Source organism: Salvelinus fontinalis, chromosome 22 (genome assembly GCF_029448725.1).
Source record: "Salvelinus fontinalis isolate EN_2023a chromosome 22, ASM2944872v1, whole genome shotgun sequence".
NCBI classification, from domain to species: domain Eukaryota; kingdom Metazoa; phylum Chordata; class Actinopteri; order Salmoniformes; family Salmonidae; genus Salvelinus; species Salvelinus fontinalis.
The window spans coordinates 33,719,347-33,737,273 of record NC_074686.1 but is presented as its reverse complement, the minus strand read 5'-3'; the positions used below and the strand labels follow the sequence as shown (position 1 = coordinate 33,737,273).

Below are 17,927 nucleotides of genomic sequence, written 5' to 3'. Positions count from 1 at the left end.
TTCACCTATAGTAGTTCCTCTGTTCACCTATAGTAGCTCCTCTGTTCACCTATAGTAGCTCCTCTGTTCACCTATAGTAGCTCCTCTGTTCACCTATAGTAGTTCCTCTGTTCACCTATAGTAGTTCCTCTGATCACCTATAGTAGCTCCTCTGTTCACCTATAGTAGTTCCTCTGTTCACCTATAGTAGCTCCTCTGTTCACCTATAGTAGCTCCTCTGTTCACCTATAGTAGTTCCTCTGATCACCTATAGTAGTTCCTCTGTTCACCTATAGTAGCTCCTCTGTTCACCTATAGTAGTTCCTCTGTTCACCTATAGTAGTTCCTCTGTTCACCTATAGTAGTTCCTCTGTTCACCTATAGTAGGTCCTCTGTTCACCTATAGTAGTTCCTCTGTTCACCTATAGTAGCTCCTCTGTTCACCTATAGTAGCTCCTCTGTTCACCTATAGTAGTTCCTCTGTTCACCTATAGTAGCTCCTCTGTTCACCTATAGTAGTTCCTCTGTTCACCTATAGTAGTTCCTCTGTTCACCTATAGTAGCTCCTCTGTTCACCTATAGTAGCTCCTCTGTTCACCTATAGTAGTTCCTCATTTCATTCACATTGGTTGGAAGGCCGGGTAGAAAACTAGGCTATTATTCTCCTTCCCACTCATTTCTTACACAGCCACTAAGGGGTTTATTGTAATAAATTGATGTAAATTGTGTCATGTTGTACATAATAATTACTTTTTAGTTAGTTTCAATGAAATGAGACTTTTGTTGCAATACCCATGAGGAGATAGTAGAGCTAACCCTTGACTTTATGTGGTGGATGCTTAATTAGTAGAATTATTACTAAAACCTGTTTTGGCAGAAACCTTCGGTATGGTAAAAGTTTTCCATATTGTGTTGTTGTTTTAAAACGTAAAAGTAATTATACATTTGTGGAAAAAAGCCAACTTTGTTTTTGAATTTCACGTTCCCCAGTGCTCTCAAACCTCTCTTCCAAACTGTTCTTTCTTAATTGGATACATCCTTTCTGTGGTTACCATAGCTACTGCATTTCTCACTATTGATAAAACAGAACTTTGTCTTCTGGTTGGTTTGAGAGAGATTTGAACTGTTCACCCCCTTTCACTCTCTCTCTCCGTCTGGTTCCCTCCATCACTCCATCCCTACTCCGTCCCTTCATTAAACAAACTGACCAACAGTGATATAACACTCACAGTTAGTCCATTTAAATGCATAGAGTATGATAAACCTACTCAGACTTTTAATCTCTCCCTGTGAACGGTAAAGATTTTTTGAGGAAATGTAATACAGTAATGCAGTCGCCAAAAGGCAAGTTCTCCATGTATCCCCATAGATCCAGTCAAAGGCATCTTGATGTTTTAAAGAGAGCGGCTTTCTGAGTAATTGTCTTCCCCAGCACGCTGACACCCCTGTTGTGGAGGGGGATGGAGAGAAGGAGGAGAAAGAGAGAGAGCGTAATGGATGGAATAGATTCATTCGATGTCCTCCATCCATGCGCACACAAATAATAAGTCCCTCCTTTGTCCCCCCACATGTTTAAATAATGCATTTTTTGGGTCCCACCCCACGGCTCTCTTTCAGTTTCTCATAGTATGTATTTATGTTGCTGACTGCGGCAGGCTGCCAGCGATTCAATCTGTTCTCAGCGCTGTGAGATGCCATGCTGGCTTCAAACCCACGCACACACACACACACTTGATACACGCACACACACTCACACACTCACGTATGCACTAATGCAAAGAGACAATCACTCAAGCACTCTCTCTCTCTTTCTCACACACACACACACACACACACACACACACACACACACACACACACACACACACACACACACACACACACACACACACACACACACACACACACACACACACACACACACACACACACACACACACACACCTTGCTCCCAAAAAATCCCAGTTGTCAGAGATTAGCCAGATTAATAAAACAGCTTCTCTGCTTGTTCGCTAGGACTGCTCTGACCCAGCGGTGCCCAGAGTGGGGGTCCATTGAGCTCCATTAAACAGACCCCCTTCTCACATTCACGCACTCATTTACCTTTGACTGGCTCCAGATTTGACCCATGGGGGGGGGGGGGGGTCTGCTCTTTGGCTGTCACGATCACAGAGATGTAACCCTCCTCCTGCCCCTGTCTCTTAATTGGGTAGATAGTTTGATATCGGGGGTACCTTTCTGCATTTTAAAACCCAGTCTCTGTAATGAGCACCCTTATGCTGGGGCTTCTCCAAAAAGGAAGTTTATAAAAGAGATGCTATAATCGTCTCTTTCTGGAAGGAATACGGTAGATCAGTGATGGGTTATGTATCCATGCCTGATGTCAATAATTGGCTGCTCTCTACAATAGATTGACGTGGGAAATGTTAATTAAAAATAACCGCAATAGATTTCCAATGGGCTTCTTTCAAAGATATGTCTGTATTGGTCAATGTCTTGTCTTTATTGTCTATCGACAATGTCCATCACCTGCCCATGGAGAGGGATTTGTCATTGATCCTTGGTGTGTATGTTGTTTTGTGTGTGTGTCTACAGGGATGGTCCGGACCAGAGCTCCCCCCAGATCGGTCAGTTCAGTGGGAACACAGCACTGGAGTCTGTCTACAGCACCTCCAACCAGATCCTCATTAAGTTCCACAGCGACTTCAGCGGCAGCGGGTTCTTCGTGCTCAGTTACCATGGTGAGCACTACATCAGAGAGACAGGCGGGGAAAGAGAAATATAAAAGACGGTAGAGAGAGAAAGATGGAAAACAAATGCAATAAAGGAGGAGAGGGAGAGAGAGGGGTAAAGAAAGAAAGAGGTAGTGAGTTAGAGATAGAGAGAGAGAGGTAGAGATAGTGAGTGAGAGGTAGAGATAGTGAGTGAGAGGTAGAGATAGTGAGTGAGAGGTAGAGATAGAGTGAGAGGTAGAGATAGAGTGAGAGGTAGAGATAGAGTGAGAGGTAGAGATAGTGAGTGAGAGGTAGAGATAGTGAGTGAGAGGTAGAGATAGAGTGAGCGGTAGAGATAGAGTGAGAGGTAGAGATAGAGTGAGAGGTAGAGATAGAGTGAGAGGTAGAGATAGAGTGAGAGGTAGAGATAGAGTGAGAGGTAGAGATAGAGAGTGAGAGGTAGAGATAGAGTGAGAGGTAGAGATAGAGAGTGAGAGGTAGAGATAGAGTGAGAGATATAGATAGAGTGAGAGAGGTAGAGAGTGAGAGGTAGAGATAGAGAGTGAGAGGTAGAGATAGAGAGGTAGAGATAGAGAGTGAGAGGTAGAGATAGAGAGTGAGAGGTAGAGATAGAGAGTGAGAGGTAGAGATAGAGAGTGAGTGGTAGAGATAGTGAGTGGTAGAGATAGAATGAGAGGTAGAGATATAGTGAGATGTAGAGATAGAGAGTGAGAGGTAGAGATAGAGAATGAGAGGTAGAGATAGTGAGTGAGAGGTAGAGATAGTGAGTGAGAGGTAGAGATAGCGAGTGAGAGGTAGATATAGTGAGTGAGAGGTAGAGATAGTGAGTGTGAGGTAGAGATAGTGAGTGAGAGGTAGAGATAGTGAGTGAGAGGTAGAAATAGTGAGTGAGAGGTAGCTTCAGAGAGTGAGAGGTAGATATAGAGAGTGAGACGTAGAGATAGAGAGTGAGAGGTAGAGATAGAGAGTGAGAGGTAGAGATAGTGAGTGAGAGGTAGAGATAGTGAGTGAGAGGTAGAGATAGAGAGTGAGAGGTAGAGATAGTGAGTGAGAGGTGGAGATAGTGAGTGAGAGGTGGAGATAGTGAGTGAGAGGTAGAGATAGTGAGTGAGAGGTAGAGATATAGAGAGTGAGAGGTACAGATAGAGAGTGAGATATAGAGATAGAGAGTGAGAGGTAGAGAGGTAGAAATAATGAGTGAGAAGTAGAGATATTGAGTGAGAGGTAGAGCTAGTGAGTGAGAGGTAGAGATAGTGAGTGAGGGGTAGAGAACATGAGTGAGAGGTAGAGATAGTGAGTGAGAGGTAGAGATAGAGAGGTAGAGAGTTTGTGAGAGGTAGAGATAGTGAGTGAGAGGTAGAAAACATGAGTGAGAGGTAGAGATAGTGAGTGAGAGGTAGAGCTAGAGAGGTAGAGAGTTTGTGAGAGGTAGAGATAGTGAGTGAGAGGTAGAGATAGAGAGTGAGAGGTAGAGATAGTGAGTGAGTCCTACTCTTCCTCCTCCCTCTCCTACTACTCTTCCCCCTCCTTCTCCTCCGACCCTTCCTCCTCTCCTACTACTCTTCCTCCTCCTCTCCTACTTCTCTTCCTCCTCCCTCTCCTACTACTCTTCCTCCTCCCCTACTACTCTTCTTCCTCCTCTCCTCCTACTCTTCCCCTTCCTTCTCCTCCGACCCTTCCTCCTCTCCTACTACTCTTCCTCCTCCTCTCTTACTACTCTTCCTCCTCCCTCTCCTCCTACTCTTCCTCCTCCCTCTCCTCCTACTCTTCCTTCTCCCTCTCCTCCGACCCTTCCTCCTCTCCTACTACTCTTCCTCATCCTCTCCTTCTACTCTTCCTCCCCCCTCTCCTCCGACCCGTCCTCCTCTCCTCCTACTCTTCCTCCTCCCTCTCATCCTCCTCCTCTTCTCCTCCCGCTCCTCCTCTTCCTATTCCTCTTTCTCGTCCTCCTCTTCCTCCCTCTACTCTTCCTCCTCCTCCCTCTCCTCCTCTTCCTCCCTCTACTCTTCCTCCTCCTCCCTCTCCTCCCTCTACTCTTCCTCCACCTCCTCCTCTTCCCTCTTCCCCTCATGCACCCTGCCTGCCTAGGGCCTCTGACACACATGGCAGCTAGCATTCATTATTGGCTCAGCTCATTTTCATAGTCAATTTAATCTTGACTTATTGCGCTTCGATGCCTCTCTCCCATCTGACTGTCTTTGTATTGAATCAGTGAAGGGACATGGCTCTATACACCTGTGTCACATTGATTATTGGCTACAGGGTGCGCTCTGAGAAATGAGTACTTGCCCAGATATATTTTTTCTATACTGACATCCAGACACGTACAGCCTCTTCACACTGCTAATGACACACAAGGCTGCTCTTACACTGATTGTTGACACGGTGCTACTGGGGAAAACAGATGAAGTATCCGAATAGCAAGGCCCATGTCATTCTGCTACAGCCAGCACTTATGATTTTACTACAAGTGCTTATTGATCCTGGCCTGTATCAAACGTCTCTCACAGTTAACCAGTCTGTCTCGATTGTGGCCGGTGGGGGGGCTTACGTGGTACTCCAATCACTTTACCCTAACAGTCTTAACTGCTAAACCGTCACTTTAGTTTCAGCCCCACCCAAATGGATTATGGGTAAACTACAGGCTTGAACTTTGATATAGTATGGATTGACAAGCCACAGTCACGGTTGGTTGATTACAGTTATTAAAAGGTTTTTAATTTGTCTGTCAGATGTTCAAAAGGTACCACATAACTATTTGATCAATCATTATTAATAATCTGTACATCCATCCCTGCAGTCAAATAAGGAGAGCTGTCTATCTGTTGAAGCTAGCTGCTCCTACAGTGCTTTGCAAAAGTATTCACCCCCTTGGCATTTTTCCTATTTTGGTGCATTACAACCTCTAATTTAAATGGATTTTTATTTTGGATTTCATGTAATGGACATACGCAAAATTGTCCAAATTGGTGAAGTAAAATGAAAAAAATGATAAAACTGAAAAGTGGTGCGTGCATATGTATTCACCCCCTTTGCTATGAAGCCCCTAAATAAGATCTGGTGCAACCAATTACCTTCAGAAGTCACATCATTAGTCCACCTGTGTGCAATCTGTCACATGATCTGTCACATGATCTCAGTAGATATACACACCTGTTCTGAAAGGCCCCAGAGTCTGCAACACCACTAAGCTAGGGGCACCACCAAGCAAGCGGCACCATGAAGACCAAGGAGGTCTTCATCTCCAAACAGGTCAGGGGCAAAGTTGTGGAGAAGTACAGATCAGGGTTGGGTTATAAAAATATATCAGAAACTTTGAACATCCCACAGAGCACCATTAAATCCATTATTGAAAAATGGAAAGAAAATGGCACCCCAACAAACCTGCCAAGAGAGGGCCGCCCAACAAAACTCACGGACCAGGCAAGGAGGGCATTAATCAGAGAAGCAACAAAGAGCTGAAAAGCTCCACAGCGGATTTTGGAGTATCTGTCCATAGGACCACTTTAAGCCGTACACTCCACAGAGTTGGTGTTCACCAAAAAGCATATTGGAGGAAAGGTACTCTGGTTAGATGAGACTAAAATTGTAGCTTTTTGTCCATCAAGGAAAACACTATGTCTGGCGCAATCCCAACACCTCTCATCACCCCGAGAACACCACACCACAGTGAAGCATGGTGATGCCAGCATCATGCTGTGGGGATGTTTTTCATCGGCAGGGACTGGGAAACTGGTCAGAACTGAAGGAATGATGGATGGCGCTAAATACAGGGACATTCTTGAGGGAAACCTGTTTCGTTCTTCAAGAGATTTGAGACTGGGACGGAGGTTCACCTTCCAGCAGGACAATGACCCTAAGCATACTGCTAAAGCAACACTCGGGTGGTTTAAGGGGAAACATTTAAATGTCTTGGAATGGCCTAGTCAAAGCCCAGACCTCAATCCAATTGAGGATCTGTGGTATGACTTAAAGATTGCTGTACACCAGCGGAACCCATCCAACTTGAAGGAGCTGGAGCAGTTTTGCCCTTGAAGAATGGGCAAAAATCCAGTGGCTATATGTGCCAATATTATAGAGACATACCCAAAGAGACTTGCAGCTGTAATTGCTGCAAAAAGTGGCTCTACGAAGTATTGACTTTGGGGGGTGAATAGTTATGCACCCTCAAGTTTTCCATTTTTTTGTCTTATTTCTTGTTTGTTTCACCCCCCAAAATATCTAAAATCTTCAAAAGTGGTAGGCATGTTGTGTAAATCAAATAATACAAACCTCCCAAAAATCTATTTTAATTCCAGGTTGTAAGGCAACAAAATAAGAAAAATGCCAAGGGGGTGAATACTTTCGACAAGCCACTGTAGCTGCTTCTGCTTAGTAATATGAATGTACTAGACTAGAGATAATACACAGCAATGTTTCTCTATATTTTACTTGGGTTTGACATGGGAATTACTCTGTAATGAGTTTAGCTTTGATTCATTTGAAATGATCCACCGAGTTAGAGAGACAACTTTATTTCCCCTTAGTGAACACTCTGCTTTGCTGTGAATTAGCCCGGATTTATACAACACTTATTAAAGATATGAATTTAGTTTATTAGATTGTCTTCAACTGTCAAGTAATCAAATTATAGCCGGTTTATTCATGCAGTTTGCTGTCCAGAATGACAAAATAAGTGTTTTCATGTAGGTCACATCAAAGAGTGGCTGGGGGGAAACTAAATCTATAGAATGTGATTATCACTCCAAATAAGAAACATTTAAAACTGTCACTTTTTCCAATCTAGTTATGAAAGGATTTAAGTTGATAAGTTGCATAGTTATTCAGGACATTATACAAGCATCATACTATTATAGATACCATTTGTGGGCAGATCTGATGACTCAATTCCCAGAGCCCACTTGTTTTGACTGGTGATTATCTTCATCGTTCACAGCACATCAACCGGTCAGTCTAGACGTACATCCCACATGAAGGCAATACATAGAGGAAGCAAAGAAACGTTTTCTCTTTAATGTAGCTCTTTTGTTAATTAAAACCTATCACATAGTGAAATGTGGAGTCTCTCATGGGGACACAGAAAGTCATTGACTCTGTTCATTGCTTTTGCTTCAATTGGCAATACAGACACAAACACAGACACTTATTCACCAAATTCTCAGTCACACACACACACACACCCCCCACACCCCCCACCCCATCCCCGAGGAGCCTCTAAGAGAATCATATTAATCAGCTAGCATATTTAACAGAAGCCACATGCTAAGTGGTTCTCGCTACTTAATTTGTGTGATTGTAGCGTGGTTGTCTGGAGCCAAAGCTCCCAGTTGTCTATTAGACAGCCTCCTTCCTCCTCTGTCTACTCTGTAAACTGGGGGTGTATTCATTAGTGCACACAGAAGCAAACTGTAGCAAAATGTTTTGCAAAGGAAAACATTTTGCTAAGAAAATGTGACTTTCTTTTTTGGACAAATAGAGGAAGTTGCCCCTCCCTGTTGCTCCTGTTTGTTTCCTAGTAAATAAACCCCTGTTCATGGGGAAGCAAAAGTAGATATATCTATATACCTGTCTGTCTGCTTTAGCCTGGCTGGAGAGCCAGGTGGGCGGGGTTGGCATTTCAGAGACTTTTCTATTGGTTCCCGTTGCACCAGGCAAGATCAGGCAAGCACATCTATTATATTGAATACTAGTAAATGAACCCAGGTCTGGAAGTTAGTTATCTGTCTATCGCTCAGGAGATATCTCCCTCCTGTTCTGTCTGTTCAGGCTGTTGAAACATTTTTAGAACAATTACACTCTGTTACCAATTAATTAATGATCAATGAATGTCATCGATTTTAACCCCTAGTTTGTGTTGGCAAGACCCCGCCAGGTAGCTTGGTAGGGGGTGTAGTTTGGATCTGCAGTCCTGAAAGATGTTGGCTGTAAGATTCAATGGTGTAATATTTCTCCTTGCCTACTTCAAAGTGCTACCTTATTTAATCCTGTCATTAGCAGCAGCGATTCCTCAGATCGTTTGTGTGTGTGTGTGTGTGTGTGTGTGTGTGTGTGTGTGTGTGTGTGTGTGTGTGTGTGTGTGTGTGTGTGTGTGTGTGTGTGTGTGTGTGTGTGTGTGTGTAGTGTAATATCTCTCCCTGGGCCCAGCTCCGACCGCTGTCACCTTATTTAATCCTGTCATTAGCGCCAACAAGCAGCGTTCATTCCCTCATATCGTTAGCAGTGCCTCCGTGCCAGCACAGCACAGCTTGGCCGCTCTGTTGATTCCCAGAAGGTATACCGGGCTTATCTGATGCCCTTAAACACACCGCCGAGATCACATCGCTGCTGAAAGAATTGGTATGCAGCCAGGTGCAGGTGGTGTGGAATCGGAATATTATGATTTTTTTCATTTCTGCCTAACCTTTCAAATGTCAGTAGTTTCTCCTCCACCACAATTCTGATGCTCTTTTGTCCAAACATGGGAAATCAATGGTCTGTGGTAGGGTTGCTTATTTTGGGGAATATTCAGAGGTGGAAACTTTCCGTGGGAATTAATGGGAATATATGGGAATTAACGAAAATATATGCAAATTAATATTAATACCATTTAAATGTAGATGTTTTTTGGATATATTTACCATATCATATGGAGACAGACACATAAACCTTTTACCTAATCATAAGTTGACATAATTGCAAATGATTAAATCCTTCCAATAGAAATAAGTAAAGTAAAACATTTTAGTTACAAATTGAACTTTAATTAAATGAGTTGACTCTTCACATGGGATGATTTCACTGAACAACAAAAGAAAGGGAATATTGAATGATCCCCAATGATCCATCGCATCTCCCAAAAACGTTTTCAACATACATCTGTAAAATAATAGTCTAAAAACTAAAGCTTTGGTTGTCTTCCTCTCAGTCTTCAACGTCTTCTCCCTGGACCTCCTCAATGTCCACCTCTTGAACATCAGACTCTGAGGCCTCATCTTCAGTCACTTTCCAACCTTGTTTAGGTGGCTCGTTGTCAGGCTCAAAAAGCATCAAATTTGCCCGGATGCCAAAATGTTTTCAACCCTTGTATTGGTCAGCCTGTTGCGTGCTTTGGTGTGTGCGTTCCCAAACAAGGACCAGTTGCGCTCTGAGGCGGCTGATGTTGGTGGGATTTGGAATATGATGGAGGCAACAGGGGAAAGAGATCCTCAGATCCTCAAAGTCCCTTCCACCAGGTGGCTGATGAGATATGTTGGCACGACTGCCATTTTGCATCTCCGTCCCAAAGCCCTTGCTTGGAAGTGGACTTCGCCAGACTGCCAAGAACCTTGCCGTCATCCAGGCCAAGGTGGCGAGACACGGTAGTGATGTCACCATAGGCCTTGTTGATCTCTGCACCAGACAGGATGCGCTTGCCAGGATAGTTGGTGTCCAACATGTACGCTGCAGCGTGTATGTCTTCAGACAAAAGTCTTCCGTCTTTTTGATGTATTTCAGAATTGCAGTTTCCTCTGCATGGAGCAACAGTGAAGTGGGCAGGGCAGTATGGATTTCTTCTCTTACATTTACAAGCAGAGTCTGAACTTCTGACAGGATGGCATTGTCTCCCTCAATCTGTGCAATGGCTACTGCTATAGGTATCAAGAGTTTCAGGCTGCTTACCACTCTCTCAGAAAATACATCATCCTAACAGGATCTTCTTGATGGCGCTGTCCATATCGGCAGACTGTGATATGGCCATTTCTTGGAGAGACTCCTTCCCCTCCAGGAACGAGATGACCCCAATGTGCGTTGCTGGGCAGCTTCAATGTGGTGCTCTCATTCTTCTCACTTTGCTTGGTAAGGTAGATAGCTGCTTTATAGCTGCTATGACCCTTCACATACCTAATCATTTCCTTGGCTCTCTTGTAGAGTGTATCCATTGTTTTCAGTGTCATGATGTCCTTGAGGAGCAGATTCAATGCATGAGCAGCACAGCCAATGGGTGTGATGTGAGGGTAGGACTCCTCCACTTTAGACCAAGCAGCCTTCATGTTCGCAGCATTGTCTGTCACCAGTGCAAATACCTTCTGTGGTCCAAGGTCATTGATGTTTGCCTTCAGCTCATCTGCAATGTAGAGACCGGTGTGTCTGTTGCCCCTTGTGTCTGTGCTCTTGTAGAATACTGGTTGAGGGGTGGAGATGATGTAGTTAATTATTCCTTGCCCACGAACATTCGACCACACTTCAGAGATGATTGCAATAAAGTCTGCTTTCTCTATGATTTGCTTGACCTTCACTTCAACTTTGTTGAACTCTGCATCCAGCAAAGGAGTAGATAAAGCATGTCTAGCTCACTGTTATAAGCTAACTTTTTTGATGAATTTAACCTGTCTAGGATCAGCGTGGCGCTAGCGGCACACCCCCCCCCCCCCCACTGAAAAACCAGTGCCGCGAAATTCAAAAAAAATATTTTTTTAAAATATTTAACTTTCACACATTAAAGTCCAATACAGCTAATGAAAGACACAGATCTTATGAATCCAGTCAACATTTCCGATTTTTAAAATGTTTTACAGGGAAGACACAATATGTAAAGATGTACATCTATTACCTAAAAACACATTAGCATATTCCACCATCTTTTATTTGTCCACCAACACCAGTAGCCATCACCAATTCGGCTAAACTAAGATATTTATAGCCCCTAACCAACAAAAAAACTCATTAGATGACAGTCTGATAACATATTTATGGTATGGGATAGGTTTTGTTAGAAAAAAGTGCATATTTCAGGTATATGGCATAGTTTACAATTGCACCCACCATCACAAATGGACTAGAATAATTACAATGAGCAACGTGTTTACCTAACTACTAATCATCAAACATTTCGTAAAAATACACAGCATACACGAATCGAAAGACACAGATCCTGTGAATACAGACAATATTTCAGATTTTCTAAGTGTCTTACAGCGAAAACACAATAAATCGTTATATTAGCGTAGCACATAGCACATAGCAGCCCAGCATTGATTCTAGCCAAAGTGAGCGATAAAAGTCAACATCGCCAAAAGATATTAATTTTTTCACTAACCTTCTCAGAATTCTTCCGATGACACTCCTGTAACATCACATTACAACATGCATATACAGTTTGATCGAAAATGTTTATATTTAGCCACCAAAATCATGGTTAGACAATGTGAAATGTAGACAAGCTGGTAAAGAAAACGTCCTTGCGCCACTTAGACAGTGATCTACTCTTATACATAAATACTCATAAACGTGACTAAAAAATATAGGGTGGACAGGGATTGATAGACAATTTAATTCTTAATACAATTGCGTTATTACATTTTTTAATTTATCCTTACTTTTCAATACAGTTTGCGCCAAGCGAAGCTACGTCAAAAAACATGGCGTCCTAAGCCACTAAAATGTTTCGACAGAAACACGATTTATCATAATAAAAATGTCCTACCTTGAGCTGTTCTTCCATCAGTATCTTGGGCAAAGGATCCTTTCTTGGGAGAAATCGTCTTTTGGTGGAAAGCTGTCCTCTTGCCATGTGGAAATGTCAACTACGTTCGGGATGAACTGAAAAGCGTTCCCAACTTTTCACATCGTTGCAAAAATAAATGTCCCAAAATCGCACTAAACGGATATAAATTGCTATAAAACGCTTTAAATTAACTACTTTGTGATGTTTGTAACTCCTATAACGAGTGAAAAGATGACCGGAGAAATATAACAGGCTAAACTAATGCTTGGAACAGGAGAGGGTCGGTGTCTTCCACGCGCGTTACGCAGCAAGAAAAGACTTGCTAGCTAAAGGTTTTTTTCATTTGTAGTGCCTGTGAACGAGCAATCGAGCCCGTTGGAATCGTCATCACGTAAAGGCATCCAGGGGAAGACGTAAGAAGTGTCCGTATAGTCATAGCAACGACAGTGCCCGTTTAAATGACTTCAGAAAAGTGGCCAACGTTTCTCAAATCTGACTCCATGTCAGGGAAATTGCTGTAGAATGGGCTCTGTTCCACTTAGAGACAAAATTTCAACTCCTATAGAAACTATAGACTGTTTTCTATCCAATAATAATAATAATATGCATATTGTACGATCAAGGATTTTGTGGGAAGCCGTTTAAAAAATTAGCCACATTAGCATAAATAGTCTAAACAGCGCCCCCATCCCCAACAGGTTAAGCAAAATTCCCCAAATTCCAGGACTTAACTTCCCATTGAAAATTTCCGGAAAAATGCTGGAAATTTACTGGAAAGTTTCCGACCCTTTGCAACCCTAGTCTGTGGTCTGTGATTTTGCAAGTGGGTCTGCTGTGGCCATTTGGGACTTAGACAGAGATAATATATATATATATATACGTCTATATACAGTACCAATCAAAAGTTTTAGAACACCTACTCACAAATTCAAGGCTTTTTCTTTATTTTTACTATTTTCTACATTATAGAATAATAGTGAAGACATCAACACTATGAAATAACACATATGGAATCATGTGGTAACCAAAAAAAGTGTTAACACAAATCAACATATATTTTATATTTTTTATTCTACAGAGTAGCCACCATTTGCCTTGATGACAGCTTTGCGCACTCTTGGCATGCTCTCAACCAGCTTCACGAGGAATGCTTTTCCAACAGTCTTGAAGGAGTTCCCACATATGCTGAGCCCTTGTTGGCTGCTTTTACTTCACTCTGTGGTCCAACTCATCCCAAACCATCTCAATTGGGTTGAGGTCGGGTGATTGTGGAGACCAGGTCATCTAATGCATCACTCCATCACTCTCCTTCTTGGTCAAATAGCCCTTACACAGCCTTGAGGTGTGTTTTTGGTAATTGTACTGTTGAAAAACAAATGATAGTCCCACTAAGAGCAAACCAGATGGGATGGCGTATCGCAGCAGAACGCTGTGGTAGCCATGCTTGTTAAGTGTGCCTTGAATTCTAAATAAATCATGACAGTGTCACCAGCAAAGCACCCCCACACCATCAAACCACCTCCTCCATGCTTCACGGTGGGAACCACACATGCGAAGATCATCCGTTCACCTACTCTGCGTCTCACAAAGACAATCTCAAATTTGGACCAAAGGACAGATTTCCACCGGTCTAATGTCCATTGCTTGAGTTTCTTGGCCCAAGCAAGTCTCTTCTTATTATTGGTGTCCTTTAGTAGTGGTTTCTTTGCAGCAATTCGACCATGTGGGCTCCCGAGTGGGGCAGCGGTCTAAGGCACTGCATCTCAGTGCTAGAGGCGTCATTACAGACACCCTGGTTCGAATCCAGGCTGTATCACAAATCACAATATGGCGGCACACAATTGGCCCAGCGTCATCCATTTTTGGCCGGGATTGGCCATCATTGTAAATAAGATTTTTTTCTAAACTGACTTGCCAAGTTAGATAAATATAAAATAAATAATAAATACATAAATGAAAGCCTGATTCGCGCAGTCTACTCTGAACAGTTGATGTTGATAGGTGTTACTTGATCTCTGTGAAGCATTTACTTGGGCTGCAATCTGAGGTGCAGTTAATTGCAGACTCCTGAGGCTGGTAACTGTAATGAACTTATCCTCTGCAGCAGAGGTAACTCTGGGTCTTCCTTTCCTGTGGTGGTCCTCATGAGAGGCAGTTTAATCATAGCGCTTGACGGTTTTTGCAACTGCAGTTGAACAAACTTTCAAAGTCCTTTACATTTTCCGGATTGGCTGACCTTCATGTCTTAAAGTAATGATGGACTGTCATTTCTCTTTGCTTATTTGGGCTGTTCTTGCCATAATATGAACTTGGTCTTTTACCAAATAGGGCTATCTTCTGTATACCAACCATACCTTGTCACAACCGATTGGCTCAAATGCATTAAGAAATAAATAAATTCCACAAATTAACTTTTAACAAGGCACACCTGTTAATTTAAATGCATTCCAGGTGACTACCTCATGAAGCAGGTTGATAGAATGCCAAGAGTGTGCAAAGCTGTCAACAAGACAAAGGGTGGTGTAACGGTTGACGCTCTCCTCATCCTCGGATGAGGTGAGGAGAGAGGGATCTGAAGACCAAAACGCAGGCTTTGGGAAATAAGCCATCTTTATTATACAATATGATGGCAACACGAAACGAAACAAAACACTTTCAAACTACAAAACAAGAAAACGACGTTGAACGAAACCTGAACATAAACTTACATAACTAAACATAAACTTACGTACAGGAAACGGACGACATCGAAACGAAACGAAACAAACAAACGCTACAGTCCCATGTGGTACGAACGTACATACAGACATAGGAGACAATCACCCACAAACAAACAGTGAGAATGCCCTACCTAAATATGACTCTTAATTAGAGGCAAACGCAAACCACCTGCCTCTAATCAAGAGCCATACCAGGCAAACCGAAACCAACATAGAAACAGATAACATAGAATGCCCACCCAACCTCACGTCCTGACCAACTAACACACAAAAACTAACATAAATAGGTCAGGAACGTGACAGTACCCCCCCCACAAGGTGCGAACTCCGGACGCACCAGCACAAAGTCTAGGGGAGGGTCTGGGTGGGCTTCTAACCACGGTGGTGGCTCAGGCTCCGGGCGCGGTTCCCACCCCACCATAATCCATCCTAGCCCCCTCCCTTCAAGAATGTCCACCCTCTTACTTCCCCCACAAAATCCTCCTAATAACATATCTAATAATGACAATACCGGGACAGAGAGATAAACCAAGACAGAGGGATAGATAAGAATATAGAGATAGATGAAGATAGAGAGGGAGATTAGGATAGAGGGGCAACTCCGGACTGAAAGGCAGCTCCGGACAGAGAGACAGCTCTGGACTGATGGGCAGTTCTGGGTATCTAGCCTTTTCAGGCTGAAGGGCAGCTCATGGCTGACTGACGACTCTCGATGCTCATGGCTGGCTGACGGCTCTCGACGCTCATGGCAGGCTGACGGCTCTCGACGCTCATGGCAGGCTGACGGCTCTCGACGCTCATGGCAGGCTGACGGCTCTCGACGCTCATGGCAGGCTGACGGCTCTCGACGCTCATGGCAGGCTGACGGCTCTCGACGCTCATGGCGCTCTGACAGCTCTGGCTGCTCATGGCGCTCTGACAGCTCTGGCTGCTCATGGCGCTCTGACGGCTCTGGCTGCTCATGGCTCGCTGGCGGCTCTGGCAGATCCTGTCTGGTTGGCGGCTCTGGCAGATCCTGTCTGGTTGGCGGCTCTGGCAGATCCTGTCTGGTTGGCGGCTCTGGCAGATCCTGTCTGGTTGGCGGCTCTGGCAGATCCTGTCTGGTTGGCGGCTCTGGCAGATCCTGTCTGGTTGGCGGCTCTGGCAGATCCTGTCTGGCTGACGGCTCTAGCGGCTCCTGTCTGGCTGACGGCTCTAGCGGCTCCTGTCTGGCTGACGGCTCTGTAGGCTCATGGCAGACGGGCGGCTTTGCAGGCTCATGGCAGACGGGCGGCTTTGCAGGCTCCTGGCAGACGGATGGCTCAGATGGCGCTGGGGAGACGGATGGCTCAGATGGCGCTGGGGAGACGGATGGCTCAGATGGCGCTGGGGAGACGGATGGCTCAGATGGCGCTGGGGAGACGGATGGCTCAGATGGCGCTGGGGAGACGGATGGCTCAGATGGCGCTGGGGAGACGGATGGCTCAGATGGCGCTGGGGAGACGGATGGCTCAGATGGCGCTGGGGAGACGGATGGCTCTGGCCGGATATGGCGCACTGTAGACCTGGTGCGTGGTGCCGGAACTGGAGGCACCGTGCTAATGATAAGCACCTTCCTACTAGTGCGGGGAGCAGGGACAGGGCACACTGTATTCTCAAAGCCTACTCTATCCCTGATGCGTGGTACCGGCACTGGTGACACCGGGCTGAGGACAAGCACATCAGGATTAGTAGGGGGAGAAGATACAGTGGGTTCAGGGCTCTGGAGACGCACTGGTAGCTTAGTGCGTGGGGCCGGAACTGGAGGCACCGGGCTAGATACACGCACTACAGGGAGAGTGCGTGGAGGAGGAACAGGGCTCAGGATACGCACTGGTAGCCTAGTGCGTAGTGTATACACTGTAGGTACTAGGCTGGGGCGGGGAGGTGGTGCCGGAAATACCGGACCGTGGAGGCGTACTGGCACTCTTGAGCATTGAGCTTGCCCAACCTTACCTGGTTGAATACTCCCGGTTGCCCGACCAGTGCGGGGAGGTGGAATAACCCGCACCGGGCTATGTAGGCGAACCGGGGAAACCATGCGTAAGGCAGGTGCCATGTATGCCGGCCCGAGGAGACGCACTGGAGACCAGACGCGTTGAGCCGGCCTCATGACACCTGGCTCAATACTCAATCTAGCCCTACCAGTGCGGGGAGGTGGAATAACCCGCACTGGGCTATGCACTCGTACAGGAGACACCGTGCGCTCTACTGCGTAACACGGCGCCTGCCCGTACTCCCGCTCTCCACGGTAAGCCTGGGAAGTGGGCGCAGGTCTCCTACCTGCCCTTGGCCCACTATCTCCTAGCCCCCCCCCAAGAAATTTTTGGGAATTACTTACGGGCTTTTTCGGCTTCCGTGCCAGACGCGTTCCCTCATAGCTCCGGTTCCTCTCCCAGGTAGCCTCTGCTCTCCTCAATGCCTCCACCTGTTCCCATGGGAGGCGATCCCTCCCAGCCAGGATCTCCTCCCAAGTGTAGCAACCCTTTCCATCCAAAACATCGTCCCATGTCCATTGCTCCTTTCTCTCCTGTCCCTTACTCCGTTTCGTTTTCCTTTGCCGCTTGGTCTTAGCTTGGTGGGTGATTCTGTAACGGTTGACGCTCTCCTCATCCTCGGATGAGGTGAGGAGAGAGGGATCTGAAGACCAAAACGCAGGCTTTGGGAAATAAGCCATCTTTATTATACAATATGATGGCAACACGAAACGAAACAAAACACTTTCAAACTACAAAACAAGAAAACGACGTTGAACGAAACCTGAACATAAACTTACATAACTAAACATAAACTTACGTACAGGAAACGGACGACATCGAAACGAAACGAAACAAACAAACGCTACAGTCCCATGTGGTACGAACGTACATACAGACATAGGAGACAATCACCCACAAACAAACAGTGAGAATGCCCTACCTAAATATGACTCTTAATTAGAGGCAAACGCAAACCACCTGCCTCTAATCAAGAGCCATACCAGGCAAACCGAAACCAACATAGAAACAGATA

General features: G+C 44.9%; 1 protein-coding gene across 5 annotated transcripts in view; it reads left to right on the top strand.

The window, feature by feature from the left end:
* Positions 1-17,927, top strand: part of LOC129820230 (CUB and sushi domain-containing protein 3-like) — an 805,004-nt gene that overhangs the window by 634,931 nt on the left and 152,146 nt on the right. For all 5 annotated transcript variants that reach the window (XM_055877256.1, XM_055877257.1, XM_055877255.1 and 2 more), the window contains one exon: positions 2,575-2,720. In XM_055877256.1, the coding sequence (XP_055733231.1) occupies positions 2,575-2,720 (146 nt within the window). The remainder of the gene's footprint in view (positions 1-2,574; positions 2,721-17,927) is intronic.